Below are 21,140 nucleotides of genomic sequence, written 5' to 3' on the forward strand. Positions count from 1 at the left end.
AGGGTGGTCCCAGTAAAGATGTCATCAGCAAGACGCTGATCTCAATATAGTGAAACAACATCAAATGCCGTGATGGGATTTACTGGGGATTCCCCTAGATTTGAGGGTTTTTTCTAACAAAGAGAGAAAGAGAATTCATTTAGGTACTCACCAATGATAGTATCTGAAGCGAGGTCTCCAGTTGGGAGTCCTCAGGAGAGTTTGTACTGCGCAGGCCAAATTTACAAACATATAGCACATCAGGAAAAACCTGAAGAGAAAGGATAGCAAAAAAGCAAGAGAGTGAGGTCAAGATATGCTGAAAAAAGAGCAGGTGGAAAAACAGGAAGGAGAGAGGGGAAAAAAAACCAGAAGAGCAGGAGGGGAGAAGAAAAGAAATAAAAACATCGGTGAGAACAAGAAATAGAGTATGAGAGTGAGAGAGAGAGAGAGAGAGTCGGTGATTCTCCAGCTATGCAAATTAGTTTGCAGGAAATAATTCAAGTAGGATTTCACTCAAACCCAGCTGGGACCAGAGAGCACAGGGTATGAAGTGATTCATCCCTTATCCACCTGGTTTGGTGAAAAGTCTGTCATGCCTAATATTTTATCGTTAGAAATGAACAACAGTGGAAATATCTCCCTGCAGCCAGTAGAACAGCTCTTCCCAGGCTGAGAGACGTGGCCTGATGTGCTTGGGAAGACTCACAAAGCTTTCAGAGAGATGACGTGCCTGTCATTGGCGTTATGGGATCTAGATAAGACTTTGTGAAAGGAACATGGTATGAAATGAGCTATTGAAAGATGCAAATCTAATCAAAGACTCACTTACATCGAAAGGATGGGAGCCACTTCGTCCAAGGACGCAATCAGAATTCCGATCTCGCAAATGCACGCAGTGAGCAGCAGGGCCCAGGTGGGTTCTCCATTGGCTTTGCCTTGGCCAAACACCTGAGGAAAGGGGAGGGGTGGGAGGGAAAACAGCCAGGAGAGGGACAGAGAGAGGAAATAGGCGAGTTACCATTGCCAATTTCATTATCAGTACTTCCCTCACATCTGTGGGACGAATGAGACATGCCCACCATATGACAGTCCTCATTTGTAATGCAGCCTATCAGGATCTAGAGGGCCAATCTGAAGGCCAGGGAAACAGGAGGATTCGCTAATACTGCTCTGATTGAAAACAGTATGGCACCCTGCTCTGCAACAGACAATGTCTCCAATAGTGGTATAAACTCTTCCTGTCCCTTGCCATTTGATTTTATAACCGTTTTTATTGGGGGTCTTCTTTCACCTGGCACCCGCAAGGAAATCAAGGCTATTCTTCTTCTTCCAGGGCTGCTTCCTTCATTCCTTCCTCTGCTTTCCTCTCACGTTCTCCCTGCTAAGCAGCACCAGCATCACAGGAGACCCGGAGAAGCGTAAGCAAGCTGCATCTCGTACACACCAAAGTCACAGAAGCTTTGACAGACTTCACACCGTTCTCCCAGGTGTCTGCCCATGCCAAGCATACATCAGTCTGAAGGGCTGGCATCACTGGCAATCACAGGTCTGGCAACACTGAATGATGGTCAGTGAGAGGGCCACTGTCCCATGAAATCTGTGGCAGGAAGAGGGATAGGTGCACACAGCGTTAACACAGATAGGGTTCCCCTGATCAGCTCTGGGTGGAGTCACCCATGTGGGATCAGGAGATTGCAGGTTCATATCCTCAGATTCCCAAGTCTGCAAAGTAGGCTGTTACACTGCCAGTGGTGCAGCGACTGGGACATCACTACAGGCTGCAGTAACAGCACTGCTGCTTCCCTTCTCTCTCAGGCTCATTCCTCTCCTCCATTTTTTTGCCTTTTATTCTCACCATTTGTTTTTACTATCAGGCAGATACAGTAAAAGGTGCGGGAGAGCACACAGGCCACTCTCCTGGGCACGCGATTTAGTATTCAAATGAGGGCCCGTGGTAAAAAGGCGCTTGGGACACTAGTGCGACCCTAGCGCCTCTTTTTTGACAGGCGGCTGTCAGCGAGTTTAACAGCCAACACCCAATTTTGCCGGCATCGGTTCTCAAACCCGCTGACAGCCACGGGTTCGGAAACCGGATGCCGGCAAAATTGAGCGTCCGGTTTTCAACCCGCGAGCCGATTTTAAATTTTTAATTATTTTTTACTTTTGGTACCTCCGACTTAATATCGTCATGATATTAAGTCGGAGGGTGTACAGAAAAGCAGTTTTTACTGCTTTTCTGTGCACTTTCCCGGTGCCGGCAGAAACTGACGCCTACCTTTGGGTAGGCGCTAATTTCTGAAAGTAAAATGTGCGGCTTGGCTGCACATTTTACTTACTGAATCGCGCGGGAATAACTAATAGGGCCCATCAACATGCATTTGCATGTTGTGGGTGCTATTAGTTTCGGGGGGGGGGGGGGGGGGGGGGGGGTTGGACATGCATTTTCGATGCGCTATTACCCCTTACTGAATAAGGGGTAAAGCTAACACATCGAAAACGTGCGTCCAATCGCGGGTTAACAGTGCGCCGATACACTGTACTGTATCGGCCTGTATGTTGCCCTGCCTTGACATTTCATGTTATTTCCTCCCCTCGGTGCCATTAAGGAAGTCCCAGCTAAGCTTGTCTCCATTCTCAGTGCTATGTTAACATAGCACTGAACAAAAACGAGTCTTTGTCTTCTGAGGGAATCCAAACCTGGGTCCAAGTCAAGGCCTTTCAGTCTTCCTCACGCCTTGCTTCAGTGGGCTTGTGGTTTTGTGTGAACTGGAAAGACAGCATGTAGCATGAACAGCTGGGCTGTTTGCCCTCCACATCACCTAAAGATCACTGCCATGATCAGAATAGTTGTAAAATCAGCACTGCCCCGTGTGCTGCTGAGAAATACCCAAAGGTCATCGTCAGGTGTCACTGCACTGGTTTCATCAGTCTAGTGCCAGCCTGGGATACCTGTTTGTGACAAGAGCAGAGGAGCTGCAGAGCAACTGAGGGAGGGGCCCCAAGAGGTCTTAACATCCCAGAAGCTTTTTAACACAAAATAAATAAATACATTCAGGCAGCCACTCAAACTGGTTTCAGCAAGAGGGATCTGCCTGTCAGAACCAAGATTTTGCGGCAACCAGTGCAATGGCTTTATTCATGACTTCCCCTCTCACCAGCTACCCCTCCCTGCCTCCAGAAAACCTGACGGGGAGGGGGGGAAGGGACCAGGAGTCGTGCACAATTCAGATCTTCCTTCTTAATTGCCCACTAGCAAGGAGAGAGAAAATGTGTTGGAAGGGGTCCCTGGTTCAGGACGCCTGCAGGTGGCTCTGACCTGCGCCATGCAGCGCTGCGTTGAGGCAGCCGCAGCCTGGCTTGCAGAGACTTGGCCCCACTGCAGTACCCAACGCAGGCCCTCATTCTGCATGCAGCTCACATCCTGCTCATTTAGGATCCTGGCAAATTAAATCCGCTGAACCGGCTGCTTGTGGGAGACAGAGTGAGGAAGAGAGAGAGAGAGAGAGACAATAGGAGCCACGAAAAATCAAGAGGGAGAGGAAACAGGAGAAACGGGGAGGAAGGCCCTCTGTAAGAGATGGAGGGGCAAGATACCGCTTCTCCTCCCCCCCCCCCATGCCCCCTCCCCGCCTTTCCTTCCTGTCCTAATCTCTTCCCCTTTGCCTTCTCTCTCTATATGTCACTTAAATGCACAATTAAGCAGAAGGTCTTTTCTTTGCAAGGCGGTTCATTTGATGCTGAGCCCAGCAGCACTCTGTTCCTCCAGGGAGAGAATAACAGCTTCTCCAAGTCAATAATGAAGGAGATATTCCAGCTGCCAGGGAAATAATGGTGAGGTGCGGGGGAGGAGAGAAACCTCCCTGACCAGGACAGAATTCCAGCTCTCTCCTCAAACCTTCCTCCCCCCCAATGGGCCCTGAACATTGAGGCCCACACCGCTGCCCTAGCCCTGGGATCCCAGGCTCACAGGAGAGAGGGGGGAGGCGAGGGGTCGCCTCCCAGCCCACTCCCGCAGCTGGGACACCTTCTTTCAGCAACAGCTTTTAAGCCCTAGGGATAAATCCACAGGTAGGAAGGCAGTACAGCCGGCAGGGATTCAGAGTTTTTTGTTTTTTTTTAACTTAAGGTATTTTGCCGGCTCCTCATTTCACTCCACTCGGGGAGGAGGAGGCGGCGTCTGTGGCCCCAGAAAACGACCAATTATTACTTGAATATTTTCTTTAATGGATGCTAATGAGTACCTTTTCAGTAAGGCATCTGCCTGCAAACCTACACATGTAGGGGAAAGCTTCCACAGAACAGAAAGGATTTCAGACACAGGATATTTGCGTCTTTCCAGCTTGAAAACGTGCGCATCAAGCAGGTAAATGTACTCACGTGCAGTCAGGCAAAACAGCACATGGGTGTGAAGTTAGCCGTCTCAGCGGCATGCCATCTATGGGCCTGATTTTCAAAAGCATTTGCACGCTTAAAATTGGGCTTTACACATGTAAATGCACTTTACACGCGTAAATGGCTTTTGAAAATTGCTATGATAGTAAGTTACATTTACAGGTCTAACTCCTTTTAAAATTACCTCCTACACTTGTGCCTTTTGAAATGAAAAGTACACACACAAAATATGCATCACAGAATGCCTCCTTTTTTTATGCAGCCAAGTCTAGAGGCGTTACGAAAGTACGGGGAGGTTGAGGATCCTCTTCCCTACATCTGGCAGACTTATGCAGGTTAACTCTAACTCTACCCGCAGGACAGGCGACTTAAGGGCCAGAGGTACAAAAGGGGTTTTCCAATTCTGTGTCTATGGGGAAAAAAAAGCTTCCTACATCAGGCCAGAGGTCTTTGAAGATTTACCCCTTTAATCAGCTGCACGTGTTTTTGGCCCAATTACCTTCATAAGTATTGCAGAGAGGAAACCAAACCCAGAATGGGAAGCCTGCTTCACCCCATTTCATTCCTGGGTCTATTCTCATGTACACAGCTAGTCAAGTCCTATGGATTTTGGAACCATGCACCTGATTAACCGAGCTCAGAAATTGCCCTTAGCATTGCCTCAAAAATACCTACAAGTATACCATTCGTAACAAAGCTGAAAATGAAGTGTAACCTCTGAAACGCTGGATCTGGGCCGGCCTGGAGGCTCACTGGCCGTGCTGTGTAAAGGGCCTGCCTCGAGTCTAGTCCCCAGCTCTGCTGCAGAAGTAGCATTCAGCCATTCACAGCCCTTGAGGGGAAGGATTCTCGGCCACTGCTCAATGGCGGCACCTAGTGGCCAGATTTAAGGTCCACGTTAGGTTCCAGCAGGAGCCCTGGTGCGAAGCCCTGGCTGAGGACCTGTCGCCATCACGCCTGGGCTAAGTCAGTAGGCAGTGGATATAAATTAAGGTGAAAAATCCCCAGAGTTACACAGGAAGGCTCCTGGTGCCAGGTCCCAGTGTTGATTCTGACGGAGCTGGTAGTCCAAAAGAGCAGTCGAAAACAGATAAACCAGGGAAAAAAAAAAAGAATACTGAATCTAATGCTTAAAGCACTTCTGCCCATTCTGTGCCCGCAGAAGCAATTTCCATTGAATACGGCCCAATGTCTCTTCATGTCTGATAAGCTACATTTCAGCGCTGCCACCTCCCCTCCCCACCTTAGTTCTTAGGTCTCCTTCATCCCTATACCTTGTCTCTATCCTGCATCCTCCGAGCCCTACACTCCTGTTTATGGAGGACCCTCATCCTGTCTCTCCTTCTCTAGTGCACTCGCACACCCCTCGCCCTCATGGAAGCATTGAATTCCCTGCCTGGGGAGGGTGTTCCTGGGAGCACCAGAGTCTGCGCACACTAGGGCAGTGTCTGATTGCTTTGGGGGGAGAGTAGGGGTGCACACGACTTCAGTGCTCAGAATACATCTGACAGTGCTTTAGAGAGAGAGGGAGGAATTGGGGGGGGGGGGGGGGTTGTAAAAACGAGCTTGCGGGTCCCTCGGGCCAAGTTATCAGTTTGTATATCGGGACACGAATTTCCGGTACTGTGTGCTCCGATATCAGATAAAATATTAAATGGGCCAAATCCCAGCCCGAGCATTTGTGGGAGACTTTTCTACTCACCTGCTCTCTCCTCGCTCCCATGATATTTCACATCTGGAGAGAATATTCTCTCTCCCACACCCAGATGCTCCCCTCCTCCGACAGTACGACACATCTAAGACATTGCCCCATTTCCTGATATATATACCACACTAGACATACTGCCCTCTGTCTAGCCTAGGTTATGTCATTGCCCTTCGTTTCCTACAGCTAATTCAGAACTCTGCTGCCCGCATCTTGACCGGTACCTCTCGAAAAGAACATATTTCTCCAATCTTATATTCTTTACATTGGCTCCCAATTCAATATAGAATACAATGCAAAATTATCTCCTTTGTACACAATTTGATCTATAATGATTCATCAACATGGCTATGCACTCAACTTCACATCTATCAACCTAGCAGAAACCTACGCTCTCTGGACAAAAATCTACTGCAGGTACCGCGGGTTTGATTAGGCAGGCTTGATATCACCAGAAGGCGTGCCTTTTCAGTCGCTGAATTCCATCCCTGATGACCTAAGGCAGATATCTTCTCATAACGAATTGAAAAAAACACTTAAAACATTCTTATTCTCAATAGCCTTTAAATCATTCGCTGCTACATAATATTTGCCACCTAAGCATTCCCTCAAGGCCGGATTTTAAAACCCTGGTGCACGTAAATCCCGGGGTTTACGCGCTGGGCCTTATGCGTGCCGGGCCAATTTTCAAACGGGCCTGGCCACGCGCATAAACCCCGGGGCGCGTGTAAGTGCCGGGGCTTTAAAAAGGGGCGGGGCTAGAGGTGCCCGGTACAGCGGCCATTTTCTGCTGTGCTGGCACTCGCAACTTGCTCCTGCTCCTTTGCAGGAGCAAAACACGAGTTAAAAAAATGGGGGGAGGCTAGGATAGGGATAGGGGAAAGGTAGGATAAGGGAAGGGGAAGGGAGGTTAGGGTAGGGGGTTGGAAGTTCCCTCTCAGTCCGCTCCTTAATTGGAATGGACTGGGAGGGGAATGGGGAAGGTCCTGATGCATCGCCGCAGGAATTTGTTAAATTAAATCCCCCCCTCGCATGCGCAGACCCGGAATTTTAGAACATGCGTGCGCCAGCGCGTGCATGTTCTAAAATCGCGCAGCCATGTGTGCACGCCGGGTAACGCACGCGCATGGACGCGCGAGCGTATTCTTTTTAAAATCTACCCTTTAGCGCTTATATTAGCACTAACCCACATCTGTATTGATAACCCTTGGATCTCTTGGCACGATGTCTGTATATGTTTATGTTACTATTACTTCACTGCCTTTAAGTGTTATGATTTTTTTACGTTTATGTCATTTTTAATTATGTATGTTATTTTAACCTGTAGACCTGCGTTGTAAAAGCGGTATCTAAACATTTTAAAATAAATAAATATATACGATTTAGGATAGCCTGAGATATGTTATGCTAGAGACGCTGCTCTCTCTCTCTTGTTGTATCATGCCAGAGATATTACCCTTTCCAATTCACAATATGTCACACGAAAGACAATCTCTTCTCTGCCTCACAATATATTATACCAGAAACATCCGACACACCACACACATAAGAAACCCACAAAACCTATGGGATTTTAAGGCAAGTTTATTTTATCACATGTTAGACCCCCTGCACCCCTCAATCTAACTAGTTAACTGGGGGGGAATTGAGGGCAAAACAGCAGCGGCAGGCAGGAGGTGTTCGACGTTTGAGGGCTAAGATAAGGGAGACAGAAATCTCGAGACAGTGATGGGCAGAGAGGCTGCAGTAGGAATGATGAACACATCTAACATCCCTCTGCATGCCTCAAGCTCATTCTCGTCTATCTAAAGGTTGCAGGTAAGTCTTAGCAGACCTCTTCCAGCGTCACTGCAGTATGATTTAATTGACAGTCGGCTCTTTAGAGACATGTTGTCATAAGGGCAGCTGTCGGGAATCTCATATATAATCTGAGTAAGTTTTTAGGTAGTGTCCTTTCCCTCCTGGAGGCACGTTGTAACGTCACTAGCATCTTGGGATTCCTGGAGGAGCACTGAGCCAAAGGGAAGAAGCAGAAACCTACAGCAGGAAAGTAAGCTTCAATTTTCTCCAAGAGCAGTGGAACATTTTGGCACAGTTCATGCAAAGTTTCTTCAGATTTCCAGTGCTCTGTGAGAAAAAAAAGCAATGATTTAAAGGAGCAGGGTTCGGGAACACGTGACATAATCTTCATTGCCAATACATACGGCCGGTGCAAGGGTATTAAGCACCCTAGGCGAACTTCAGCCTTGCGCCCCTTCCAGCTTCAATCTTGACCTTCTCCCTCCGGCCCACCCCACACGCAAATAAAAATGGTGTATTTAGATTAACAGATTTTTACATGAAACAGGACATCCAAAAGTACAGATTTCTGTTTATACATCAAGGTCAATGTTCAAAAGCAATTTAGCCAGATAAAACAGGGGCGTTTCATGGGTGTTCCGGGGAATGGTATACTTGTAGGTATTTTTGAGTTATCCAGCTAACCTAGCTGAATATCGGGTTTAGCCAGCAACGTTATCCACCCTTGTGTGGCCGTATAACGTGCTACTTAACTGGATATCTAAGTAGCGTTATCACGAAATAAAAGCAAAAAATAAAATTATTGGTCCATTCCCTTCCCACCCCAAAAAATATCTTATATAAGCCTTGTCGGGCCATGCCCACCTCAACTCCCCCCCCCCCCCCCCAAATCCTTAAAATATCCCTGAGACACCCTCCCTGTGCTGGTGTTTTTCAAACTCCCAAATCAGGCTGTCTCCTCCCTTCCCTTCCCCCCCACAATGATTTATAAGATTGCTCCTCCCCCTGATATCTTATAGCCACTGGGGTAGATTTTAAAAAATTGCGCGATCGCGTACTTTTGTTTGCGCACCAGGCGCGAACAAAAGTACGCTGGATTTTATAAGATGCGCGCGTAGCTGCGCGTATCTTATAAAATCCGGGGTCGGCGCACGCAAGGGGGTGCACATTTGTGCAACCTGCGCGCGCCGAGCCCAGCGCGCGCTGCCTGTTCCCTCCGAGGCCGCTCCGATTTCGGAGCGGCCTCGGAGGGAACTTTCCTTCGCCCTCCCCCCCCTTCCCCTCCCTTCCCCTACCTAACCCACCCCCCCGGCCCTATCTAAACCCCCTCTTACCTTTGTTGGCAGATTTACGCCTGCTAAAAGCAGATGTAAATCTGCTTGCGCAAGCAAGCGCCGTCACCCAACCTGGGGGCTGATCCGGAGGCCTCGACCACGCCCCCGGGCTGGCGCCACGCCCCCAGGCCCACTCCCTCCCCGCCTATGCAAAATAGGCGCACCGGCGCGTGAGGGCCCTGCGCGCGTAAATCCTACCGGATTTACGCGCGCAGGGCTTTTAAAATCCGCCCCTCTGTGCTGCTGCTCTAAGAGAGTCAGCGCTGGAAGCCTAAACTTATCATAAGCAGTGTGGAGGAGCCAGGAGCGGGACAGACAGTCCCTTGCTCCCGGGAAACGGCTATAAGGTATCGGAAGGGGGAGCAGGAGGGAAGGGAAAGGGGGGGGGGGTGGCTGGGTGGGAGGGAAGGGAGGGGGTTGCCTGATTTGGGAGGCTGAAAAACACCAGGATGGGGGGGGGGGGGGGTGTTGAGGGACATTTTAAGGATTTTTTTTTGGGGGGGGGGGGTGAGGTAGGAACGGCCCTTTATAAGAGGGAGGGGATGGCTGCTGGCCCAGTTTTTTTTTTTCCCTTCATTTCAGGATAGCGCTATTCAGCTGGATATTTTAAAAGATATCTGGTTAATTAGCGCATTATCCGGCCACACAAGGCTAGAAAACTAAAAACCTATCTAACTATTTTCAAATATAGCCATTTAGGTTTTTTGTTATCTGGCTACATGTAGCTGGATAACTTTAAGCTTATATATTCAGCGAGATGTTTATCCAGCTGAATATATGGGACAAGTTATCCAGTCAACTAGTGGATAACTAGTGGATAACTTGTCCACTAAATGGCCTATTGAATATTGGCCTCACCACTTACAGCAGTGCATATAAATATAATATATATTGTATGCCAATCAGAAAACCCTGCTAAAAGGCAAAAAAAGATCCTTGGAACCCATATATATTAGGCCTATTGTAACACATGTTGAATGTGTGCTTGGCACTCAAAGTCATGAATCATGAGTAAACTGAATTACGATAGCAATATAGTAAACTCCCCATACCAAAACAGCACTAACTGCCAGCACTCAATCAGTAACAACCCTAGCTATGAAAAAGCAACACTGTAAATATTATACCAGCCCTAAAACACCAGCATACTTCCCATTAGGAAAACAGGACAAGCCTGGCTGCTATACATCCCTACACGCTAGCAGAATTCTTCAGGTTCAATCACACATGCAGAACATAGACAGTCCCTCACCAAATACAGAATAAAGAGACCATACAGTAAAAATTAAAAAAAAATGTGCAGACAAAAACTGAACTGGAAATCACAACATATGCAGTGTAACATTGGAAAAACTGAAACATAAAATTTCAAACAGTAAAATCAAGAAATATAAAACCATACGATTACAAAGAATATTTCAAAATAGCTAACAAATTGAATGACATACGTTAATTAAAAACTCATAAAGATGTTCCAAACTCCAAAAAAATATTTAAAAAATAGCAAATACATGAAATAATCCCCAGTGATTAAAACTAACAAGGATAAAAAAAAAAAAAAATCATCCGCTCTTTATACCTGGGAACCTTTGAGATGGATGCCCTAGGCATATATAAGTCTGGGTTCCTGAGCATGGGAAGGGATTTTCCTAAGGGAAATTCATGATTCAAGGAGTTGGAGTCCGAAGTGACAGGCGGTTGTCCTGGCTTCTGGGAATATCCCTTAAGGCCTGCTGGTTCTGCCAGTCCAGCAGGACCTCACTTTCACAAAGGATGCTGATGGGCCAAAGGATTACTCCTACATGCTAAGGCCTGGGAGCTTTCCAAGAGCACTAGAAGGAAGAACGGGGCATCCCCGATTACCAAGACAGTTTCCTCCCAGGAGAAAGGGCCATGAGGTTCTGCTCCTTCATGCATGAGGATTACTGGAGCTGTTGAACTTCTAATGGCTGCACTGCTTTAGAGATTTTAAATCTACTTTCCTCAGACTGTCTGTTGATTTTTCTTGCAGTAGGATCCTATGACTTATTCTATTTTGTGATTGCTGCTAACCCAGAAGAACAAATAAAGGTTTAACAAATTAGAGTGAGGCTACCTTTGTGACTCCCAGGGAGCGGGTTCGACAGAGAAGATTTGTTCTCAAGAAGGTATAAAAGCAGTGTTGAAATTCCACTCTGGGGAGGGCAATTAGATGGTCACAGAGGGGGCGCATCCCTGTCCTGTAGAGGAATGCGCCCCATTGCCCTCTAAACCAGATCCAATCCAATATCTTACCCAACTATTTTTTGCGAGCCCACAAGAGTTGATACCAGGACAGCATCAGGACTCTTTTTATTTTATTTGAGATCCCCTGGCAAGGTTACAGCTACATATACCTTCTCCGTCATCTGTCACTTCAGCGAGATTACCCTCTCCCTCTCTCCCACATGTTACTTCAGAGACCTCCTCTGTCTCACATGTGGTACTTTAGAGACGGGGAGGCATATAATGTTATGTTATTACAGTTACGAATCAGACAATGACTTTTTTTTCACAGTACATACATTTTCAAAAATAAAAATGTTAACAAGTAAAAAATGCTCTCAAAGGAATCCAATTTGTCACCTTCTCATTTCGGTACTTCCTGTGTAACTGGTTTGTCAGTCTCTGCCTGTCTCACACTCTCACAGCCAATTAACTGCTTTAGAGAGAGAGAGAGTGTGTGTTTTTCTCTCAGACCACCTTCCTTCCTGTTGTTTGTGTGACCAAGGTGTTTTTTTTTAAGACAGCCCTGAGACAGAGTGGTATACAGGCTCTGGAAATGCACCTCTTGCCTGGGCTGGCCCTGGAGCATATCTGCCATCCTATGGTATCCCAGTTGCTCAGACTAGAGATGGTTTTGCCGTGGGCAGCATTTGCTGCTTAACCCAGGACTAGACTGGGGACTTCTTAAGGCAGTAATGCCAAGATCGCTGGCTGTGAGCGGCAGAGGGCAGCCTATCCAGTCAAATATACCAGAGGCTGTAATTCCTGCTCTAGAAACCACCAATTATTGGAAATTCAATTACAATCTTTTACAGACAGCATTTTAACATCCCAGATGACCGGACCACTACAGTGAGTAAAACAGGTGGAGATATATTCACGGAATTCCAGAGCTGCACAGAGAAAGTAATAAGAACCAGAGGCGTAGCCAGAACTGAATTTTTTGGGGGAGCCCAAGGTTAAGATGGGTGGGTACTCTGCCCAGTCCTTGCCTTGCCCCATCCTATGTAGGTCTTCAAAGCAGAGGCTAGAAAACTTGTAAGTTCTGGCAACACTCTGTTTCTCCTTTCTCTTCATTATCTCCCTGGTCTGTCTCTGCTGTTTCTCATTCTCCCTCTGTGATTCTACTTTATACAAGTGTTAATCTCTCAGGGCTCGATGCAATACGGTGAACTCTGCACAGCACTCAGTTTTACCGATAGTTGTTTGCACATTTTCTTGTGCACATACTTTGCTCCTGATGCAGCAAGGAGTGTTGCACAATAAAAATGTGTGTATAACTGTGCATATTAGTTAGCGCCCTCACATGGAAATCGGATGCTAAGGAAGGCAGAGATGTACGTAGGCTTAACCCGTGTTTTGTTAACGCTCAAAATTGAACTCCTGGTCAGAGATGGAGTCAAGTTCCTGAGGCTAGTGTTAGTCTATGGATCGGAACTTGGAGTTCATGCTATAGGGGTCCTGTTCTTCAGAATTACACATAGAAAACATGGTTTTTGTGCACAAATCATGTTTTCATGTATAAAATAGTGTTTGTGAACATTGTTGGGTGTAAAACATGATTTGTGTGCATAAAACCTGTGCACACAAAACATGAGTTAAGGGCACTATATCTTTTAGGAGCACAAAATCAAAGGGACTCAGAGGAGGGGGGTATAAATAATTACCTGCCAAAAGTAAACAAGGATTTTTATGGTCTCAGACTTTTACAAGGTCAGTATTTGGTGCTACTTAGCCGGATAAGTATTTATCCGGCTAAGCAAATAGCCAGATATCTTGGAGGGCAGGCAATGGGCAGATTGGGATGAGGCTATTTATCCTGTTATCTTAAACGAACAAAAGCCGATATTCATCACAGAGCAGGCCTAACTTAGACGGATTTAATTTATCCGGCTAAGTAGTAATTTGTACAAGGATATTTAGCAGAATAGTCGTGCTGCTGAATATCCTATTTAAGTTAGCCGGATAAGTTTTATCCGGCTAACTTAAACATTTGGTTTTGAGTATTGGATCCTACATATCTAACCCAAGGATAGTGATGTTTCCCTGTTCAAGTTAGCCTTATTAAAGGTGCAGGAGATCATGAACTGTGATTCTAGTGCCTTCAGACTCTTTAATTCCTACACTTTTAAAGAGACTAATTCAGATGGGACATGATCCTGCTGCTAGGGATGGAGGCCTGAGCCAAAAGAGAGGGGGCGCACAGGTCTCTGAGGCCCACCCCTGGCTACACCTCTGGCACATATGCTGCTCCCAGGTGATTAGGCAGTCACTCAGCCTAGACCATTCAGGAGAACCTCAAAGTATCCATGACATAGTCAGAAGGGTTGAACAATAATACACAATCTATGTAAGGCTTTATGTAATTTGTGAACTTCAAAATCTGGACAGTGGTAAGAGGCATTAATGTAGTCACTACAAAGCCTGCAACACACATGCAATAAGATTTTCAAACCGCTGCTGAGCGATGACATTAACTGGTTAACTTTGTCCAGATATTCAGCCACAGTGAACCGGCTAAAGTTGCAGCTGAATATCCAGTTACATCTAACTGCATAAGACATGTATAGTGAAATTTAAAGCAGCCATTTGTGTGGCCACATTTAAATTAGCAAATGTAACTGGCTAGGGCTGAATATTGCATGGATTTGCTACATCTGAAAGCTCTACCCTAAGCATGTTCCAACCTGGCCAAATTTTTGTCCAGCTAAATCTATGCACACAGGGCCTGATTTTCAAAAGCATGTACATGGATAAAACTGGGATTTATACGTGTAAATGCACTTTACTCATGTAAGTGGGCTTTTGAAAATGGCTACTATGTATGCCATTGAATTGTCCACAGGATTTACCTGTGTAATCGTTTTAGAAAATTGCTACAAAGTATGTTACATTTTTGCGCATAACTCCTTTGAAAAGTCACCTGACAGCAATTTTGTGCAGAAAGATTTTAGCTCGACCAGGGGGCTGGGGATGGACTTTCAACTGGTTAGATTTATGTGATTAAAAGCCAATTTTAACTGCTTAAATCTTTTGACAATTGACCCCATACTGTGTGGCTGAACCAATTCTACTCACTATCCATGTTGCTGTATTCAGCATCCCATTAGCATACCAGGGACCTTTTGATTTCCAGTCGCTCTGAGATTGTCATAGATTAAACAGGGTAAAGGGGGGGGGGGGGGAGTGCAGTATGTGCACAAACTTTCTGATATACACACATTCTCATGTGAACACACAAACATGCTCATTCTCACACACACACTCATTCTCTCACATATATATTGTCTCACACACACACATGCTTACTCAGTTCTCTCCCTCTTCCACACACACATGCTCATACATACTCTCTCTCTCACTTTCACACACATAATCATTAACTCTCTTTCTCTCTCTGCCCTGAACCCAGCAAGGGCAGCAGCCTCTTCTGATGGGAGTCCTCCTCCCTCCTTCTGGTCGCATGAGCCATTGCCCCTGCTTTTTCTGGTGCGTGGGCCAACGCTCCTCCTCCTTCTGGCTGCTCTGCTCACTTCTGCAACAGCGCCAGGAGTTTTTCTGGTGTTTGCCTGGAGACCCGGCAATTCATTTAGAATTCTGGAGCCTTTGAGCCAAATCTGGGGCGTTCCCAGGTTTATCAATTAGGATTCCCAGGTTATCAGGGACATGGATTGCAGTGAGGATTGAACCAGGTTTGGCTCAGTCTGTCCCTGATGATCTGGAACCCATCAAGTAACCCTTCACTCAGAGAGCAATTTTCAAAGGGAATGTGCATACTTTTTCATTTTATAAAGTGCGGGTACATTTTATCAGTGTAACCGAGTGCACCAAATAGCAGGTGGAATTGTTCACACAGTCTTGCCGGGATAATTTTCAAAGTGGGCTTATGAACAGAAATTCCCGTTGAAAACTGGTGTAACTTGGGCGCATAACAGCATAATTACCAATTATCTGACCTGCCCCAAGGGATAGGGCGTATAGCATTAGCATGCTTCGGCTGGGATCTGGCAAATGCATATTTATGTTAAGGATTCTAGAGAAACCTACAGTGAGAAGTAAGTGCAACACTAAAATATCCCTAAATTGATCACAACCACTGGAGACTGTAATTGCAACTTTGCTTTACCTTGCTACGGAAGGCGAGGCACATGTACCCTGAGGAAGAGCACGAGCATGAGCACCGAGCAGGATCGGTCCTCTACAGAGCCTGCGGCACTTACCCTGAGGAAAGGTACGATCCCATCCCGGGATATGGCCTGCAGCAGGCGAGGGGCTCCAGTGAGGCTCTGCAGACCCGCCCCACACGTGGAAAAAAAAGGATCCAAAGACAATCACCCACGGGGATGGCCAGGCGAGCGTTCCCACCACCAGATTTCCATTCACAGCTTCCCCAAACCTGCGCAAATGAAAAAAAAACACACAGCCACCGCATTGAATCGGGCCTCCAGAGAATCTGGGAGGAAATGGCACAGCCTGTTCAGCCTCTGCCTATCTCCTTATCATCTGCTCCAGACCCCCCCCCAGCCTTTCCTGCTCCCTTTTGCGTAAGCAGGTCAAACAGGCACCTCTCTCTTTCCACGTCCTCTGAGAGGCATTACAATGCTAGGCTCATGGAAGGCGACATCTCTTTCCTTTCCAATAAATGTACAAGGGGAGGGCAGCAGGAAAGTGGGAAGGAGTCAGGCTGCAAGCCACTTCATTTAGAATTATATTTTTGGTTCCGATATTAATAGCCCACAGATGTCTCAGTGTCACAGCGGCAGGTTTGGCAAAGCTGCCCTAGATGCAGCTTAACTAGGTCTCAGGCTGCTTCGAGGAGGCCAGGAGAAGCGGCCCCGAATCGAGGGCAAGAAGAGAAGCTCCTGGATGTGGAACTCACATCTGACAGGTACAGAAAGGCTCACAACCACCATGTCCTCCGGGCAGCTGTCATCCCTTGCCCTAAAAATCTATTAAATATTTTTTTTTTGGCATCCTAAATGAGTCCATTCACGTGCCCCCTCCTATTTCAGAGCGGGTGACAAAGATTTCATTTCTCCCCTGCCCTCCCTGTCTCATCCCATTCACACTTATTCTTGTCCCTCCCTCCCATCTAATTCTTCACACTTCCCAGCATCTCTCGCTGCTCTCGCACTCCTGCGCCCCCCTCCCGATTCCTTTCTCCTCTCCTGTTTTCTTCTTTTCTCTGCCACTCTTCGTTTTATTTCTTTCACCACCGCCTCCTCCTCCTCCTCCCCCCCCCCCTTCTCTGTCTTCTTCCTTGTAATTGTCTCTTCTTCACCGCCGACAGACGCGGGCCAGGAAAGGAGCTACGCAGCAATCTGTGCAGTTGCTGAGGGCAGGCAGAAACTTCTTGAGCAGGCTCGCTGGGGAGAAGAAGCATTTTCATAGGGAAATGAGGAAGGAGGGGTTATGAAAACATAATTATTAGTGCAGCTGCTGCAGCTTTCACTTTCCCCAGCCATTTCATTATTTTGATCAAGAAACTCAAGGAAGGCTTTCATGACTTTTTTTTTTTTTTTTAACAGTGGACAATGGACTGTGGGTTGAGAAGGGTTTGATTGAAGACTGAAAACTGAAAATACCAAGCCGCACAGAACAGGATGCGTACTGCGCTGAGTAAACTGTGGTGGAAGACTGGGATATAGCCATGGAAGGGTGGACTAGATTAGAAAGCACACTGTGAATACACTGGGAGGGCTTGGTTGAAAAGAGGTTAGTAGTGGAAGGTTAGGGGAACTGGGAAAGCTTTTGTTGAACATGATAAGCAATGGGAAGAATAGACTAAGGAGGAGGAACACTGGGAAAGCTATGATTAATGGGAAGATAAGGATCAAATACAAATAGTGTTGAGATAGGGTTAGTACAGAAGGCATTGAATGGGTTCTGTGGAATTAGGAAAGATTCAGTTGAAAGCAGATACATTTGGAAGAGATGGGTTGAGTAGAGAAAGCATGGACAGAGTTGAGTTGAGTTGAGAAAGCACGTTAAGAAGTTTTGTAAATGGTGAAGACAATGGGAAGGGTAACAATTTGATTTGAAGGATCATTGAATATGTTTGGGTGGAAACCAGGGAAGACTATTATGGAAGGGTTCAAGAAGATTACGATTTACATTTTTGTTTTCACTGACACATATTTTTCACTTTCTCACATACTTAAGCATTTAGATAGCACTTACTTGTCACGAAGAACAACACCTTCAATGCAAGCTCCAAACAGAACAACAGAACTAATATCTGAACCTTGGTAAAGGAAAACTTTGAAAAAAAAATATCAAAAGAATAGTGAAACTAAAGCAGATGATTGGGCAAGTACTATGGCCAGTCCCTGTCAGCATAACACAGAACGCCCCCCCCCCCCCCAAAAAAAATACAACCCCACAAAAATTCATCCCTGAAAAGAATTGTCTCTGGAAAATATAAGTTCTTCCCATTTCTTTTAGAGACCCCTCCCCAGACACACACACACACACACACTCACACTCCTTCTTAGATGTCATGTCTGGGCAGCATCGAGAATCCTAGTCAGCCCCATGAACTGAAGGGCTATCTATGAGATGATACCTTAGCACCACTGGATGGCTGGCAAGGGCCATCATGGTAGTGACAGGCCATCTTCTCTCTCTACCTGGAAATGAGAGCATCACCTCCATAGCAAACCAGAGCCCCAGTGAGCCCTGACAGGAGCTCCAAACCTGGGCTGCCCCAGGACTTCCTATATTATTCAGTCTTTGCCAGAGCATGTGGAATCCATAGGTGAAATGAAATTCTAAGATGTTCAGATACTACCTCATGTCTGAAGCAAATCTCAGCAGTAATGGCACCTGCTGCAAGGGACCTGAATGCAATGTTTTACAGAGCTTGTTTACAGCTTTGGAAAAAGCATGCAGGTCAGAATGTATTTGCTTCTCCAAAGATTGTTTTAAATGTTGTGACTATCACTAATGAGATTCATAAAGAGAAAAACCTAGATATTGGCAGGTAAGGACTGATTGTCATCCCTCGCCCCTCCATAAATCCTGTCAAGCTCCAGAACCAGAAATTCTCTTTAGAATAAAGGTTTTGGGAGGAACACCAAGCTCACCACAGACAGACAACATGCCTTACAAGCAGAACTTGAGATATTGCATGTACTGCACATATTACATCCTATGAACTCCAGAAGGAGGCTCTGTTTGGTACAATGCAAGCATTAAGAAGAGCATTAGCAGTAAATTTGAGAAAATGAGATTATATCCAACATGCCCTGGTATAAGAGTGAAGTGCATTGCTGTCAAGATATGTATAAAATCTGACACATTTGGGGACATTACCTCCATGACACGATGCCTTAGCTTTTTAACAATCTTTAATAAAGCCATCCCCGAGGCCCTGTGTCATTACAACAACTATGCTATTTATGAGACTAAGAGCTTTTGATGAATGATACAGACAAAGGATGTTGTAGCAATAGCTAGAATAGTCCCAGTTGGAATAGATTTCTGAGCATCCCTCAGGTCGCCTGATCTGTTGGAACCAGCCATAATTCCTAGAAAAACAAAAAAAGATAGTGATTTATCTCACTCAGCAAAGACGGTTCTAGGTAATTACTAATGATAACAGCAGTGGTCAGAGATCATGGATCTAGCTTTAATCTTGACCCAAGTGTATATGCCAATGTTTTAAGTCTTTTTACTAATTTAATTTCATTCAAGCAATGCAGTAATAATAACACAAAATTGTTCAACCTTCGCACTTTAAGATATTTGTAAAATAATAATATAACATCATACACTGATGACAGTCAAAAAAAAACACCTGAGCCCATACATTTTAGCTCCTGAGTTAAGCACCTATTTTCAGTTGAACTTAGGGATGCAAGTTTTCAATTGTAAATTCACGTAAATGTAAGAGCCTGCTTTTCATCTTCCCAGATCTGGAACCCTAAATTAGATGCCTACTGCTAAAAATCAGTGCTAGGTACCTAACAGGGTCATTTCTTAAACTGCGATGTGCTGTTATTGTGCGAAAAGGCCCTGACACACACGATACCAGCCGCATCGCGGGGGGTAGTATTTAACTCAGGGGAAGGGGAGGGGTGTGGGGCAGGGTTTGGGCGGGATTGTGGCCCAGCAGCGCTGCTGGCAGCAGCGTGGGAAATAACACCACCTTTTCCCGTGGCACTATGGGTGTGAGAGTGTGCGGCGTGGCATCACCGCCACCATGTGACCGGCCGTACACTATCACCCCGCCCCCCCCCCTTTTTTTTTTCCCGTGGGACATTATTCTGCTGTACTTATCATGGAATGATAAATCCCCCCCCTATTTGTTTCCCTAACTCCATCCCCATAGCCTAACACTTTTTAGGCTCTTAAATTTAGGTTACCTTTGTAAGTGGAGTGCATTAGAGGCCGTAGAAAGTCCACCCAGGGGGCTAATTGTTAGCATTGTATTGCTCTGATGAGGGGGGAAATTTTCAACCCGGAAAAATCTATCAAGGAAACCACTTAGAAGCCCATAATCAAAGGGGTTTGTCTGGGTATGTTCGGGACCTAGCCAGACAAAGCCAGAGTTATGAATTTCCCACCCCTCGCAGTGGATACGTTTTAGCCGATAAGTCATTACCTAGATAAAAAAAATAAATAAAGGCAGCCTGGAGGCACTCCAGGAGTAGGACTTAAATTTAGCGAATATCCCACGCACTCCAGCTAAATCTGGTAGAGAGCAGGTCTAAAGTTACATGACTAACTTTAAACTTAACCAGGTACATTCAATGGGTTACGTTTCTGCTGGATATCCTGGCAAAGGTTTACCCAGGCAGGTGGGTCACTGTCCACCCTGCTCAATATAGACCTCTCAGTTACCTGGCTAAATCTCTTTCAAAATTATCTTCCCTAATTTGTTTTGTTTCTCTTCGGCCTCAACAAGCCTGATACTTCTCTCTCAAAGACAACTATCTAAGTGGATAGTAGGATGCATATTCTTCACTTTTGCCCAAGCTAGTCCGACCTTGGAGAGGCTTGTCAAGGCCCATAATGTCAGGGTCACAGATGCATCAATTATCTATGTAAGGTTGACTTCTACAGAAGAGGTACTCAAAGCTGCAACACTGACTTCAGTTCACACATAATTTAAATAGGAAATCTCAGCGTAACCGCAGGCTTGATCAGTCCATACTACAAGGTCTTCTTTAGGGTCAGAGCCCAAGTCCAGGCCTCTTCTAAGCTTAGGTTGTCATCACACAAAAAAAGAAAGAAAAGAAATTTGATAATGCTAACCCGCCAAAAGTAATGATCGCCCTGTGGGAGAAATTCATTTTTCTTGCTTTTCCCCTTTTATTTTATTGAGGCTAATCCTTAGCTAAGGAGTCCCGTCTGGGATTCAGCTCATCTTCTGCAAAAGCACTGCAGGCAGGAGACTCACCAGTCACAACCTCCCTCACGGAGCCGAGCTTTCCTAGACATGAACTGAGTAACGCCCTGGGGATGCAGATGTGGGAGTACCACTGCGCATGCCCATAAGGGTTTTGAAGAATTTGCCTGGAAAAGCTCTGGAAAAGAGTCCATTGATGCAGAGCGATGACATTTCCCATCTGTGTGACTGGTGATGTCCCCTGTCTTCAAAGAAATCTTATTACAGGGAAGCAATAATTTTTTGGTCACAATAATATTTTTGTCGGGTGACAGCCCATGTGACCTACTTA

General features: G+C 45.9%; 1 protein-coding gene across 1 annotated transcript in view; it reads right to left on the reverse strand.

Annotated features, from left to right (window-relative positions):
• SLC12A5 (solute carrier family 12 member 5) overlaps positions 1 to 21,140 on the reverse strand; it is a gene marked incomplete at its 5' end in the record, with an annotated part of 200,929 nt that overhangs the window by 104,349 nt on the left and 75,440 nt on the right. The window contains 6 exon segments of the mRNA XM_029613484.1: positions 152 to 250; positions 812 to 930; positions 15,678 to 15,773; positions 15,775 to 15,853; positions 17,638 to 17,695; positions 18,888 to 18,986. Coding sequence (XP_029469344.1) covers positions 152 to 250; positions 812 to 930; positions 15,678 to 15,773; positions 15,775 to 15,853; positions 17,638 to 17,695; positions 18,888 to 18,986 — 550 coding nt within the window.

This window comes from Rhinatrema bivittatum, chromosome 8 (genome assembly GCF_901001135.1).
Source record: "Rhinatrema bivittatum chromosome 8, aRhiBiv1.1, whole genome shotgun sequence".
In the NCBI taxonomy this organism is placed as follows: domain Eukaryota; kingdom Metazoa; phylum Chordata; class Amphibia; order Gymnophiona; family Rhinatrematidae; genus Rhinatrema; species Rhinatrema bivittatum.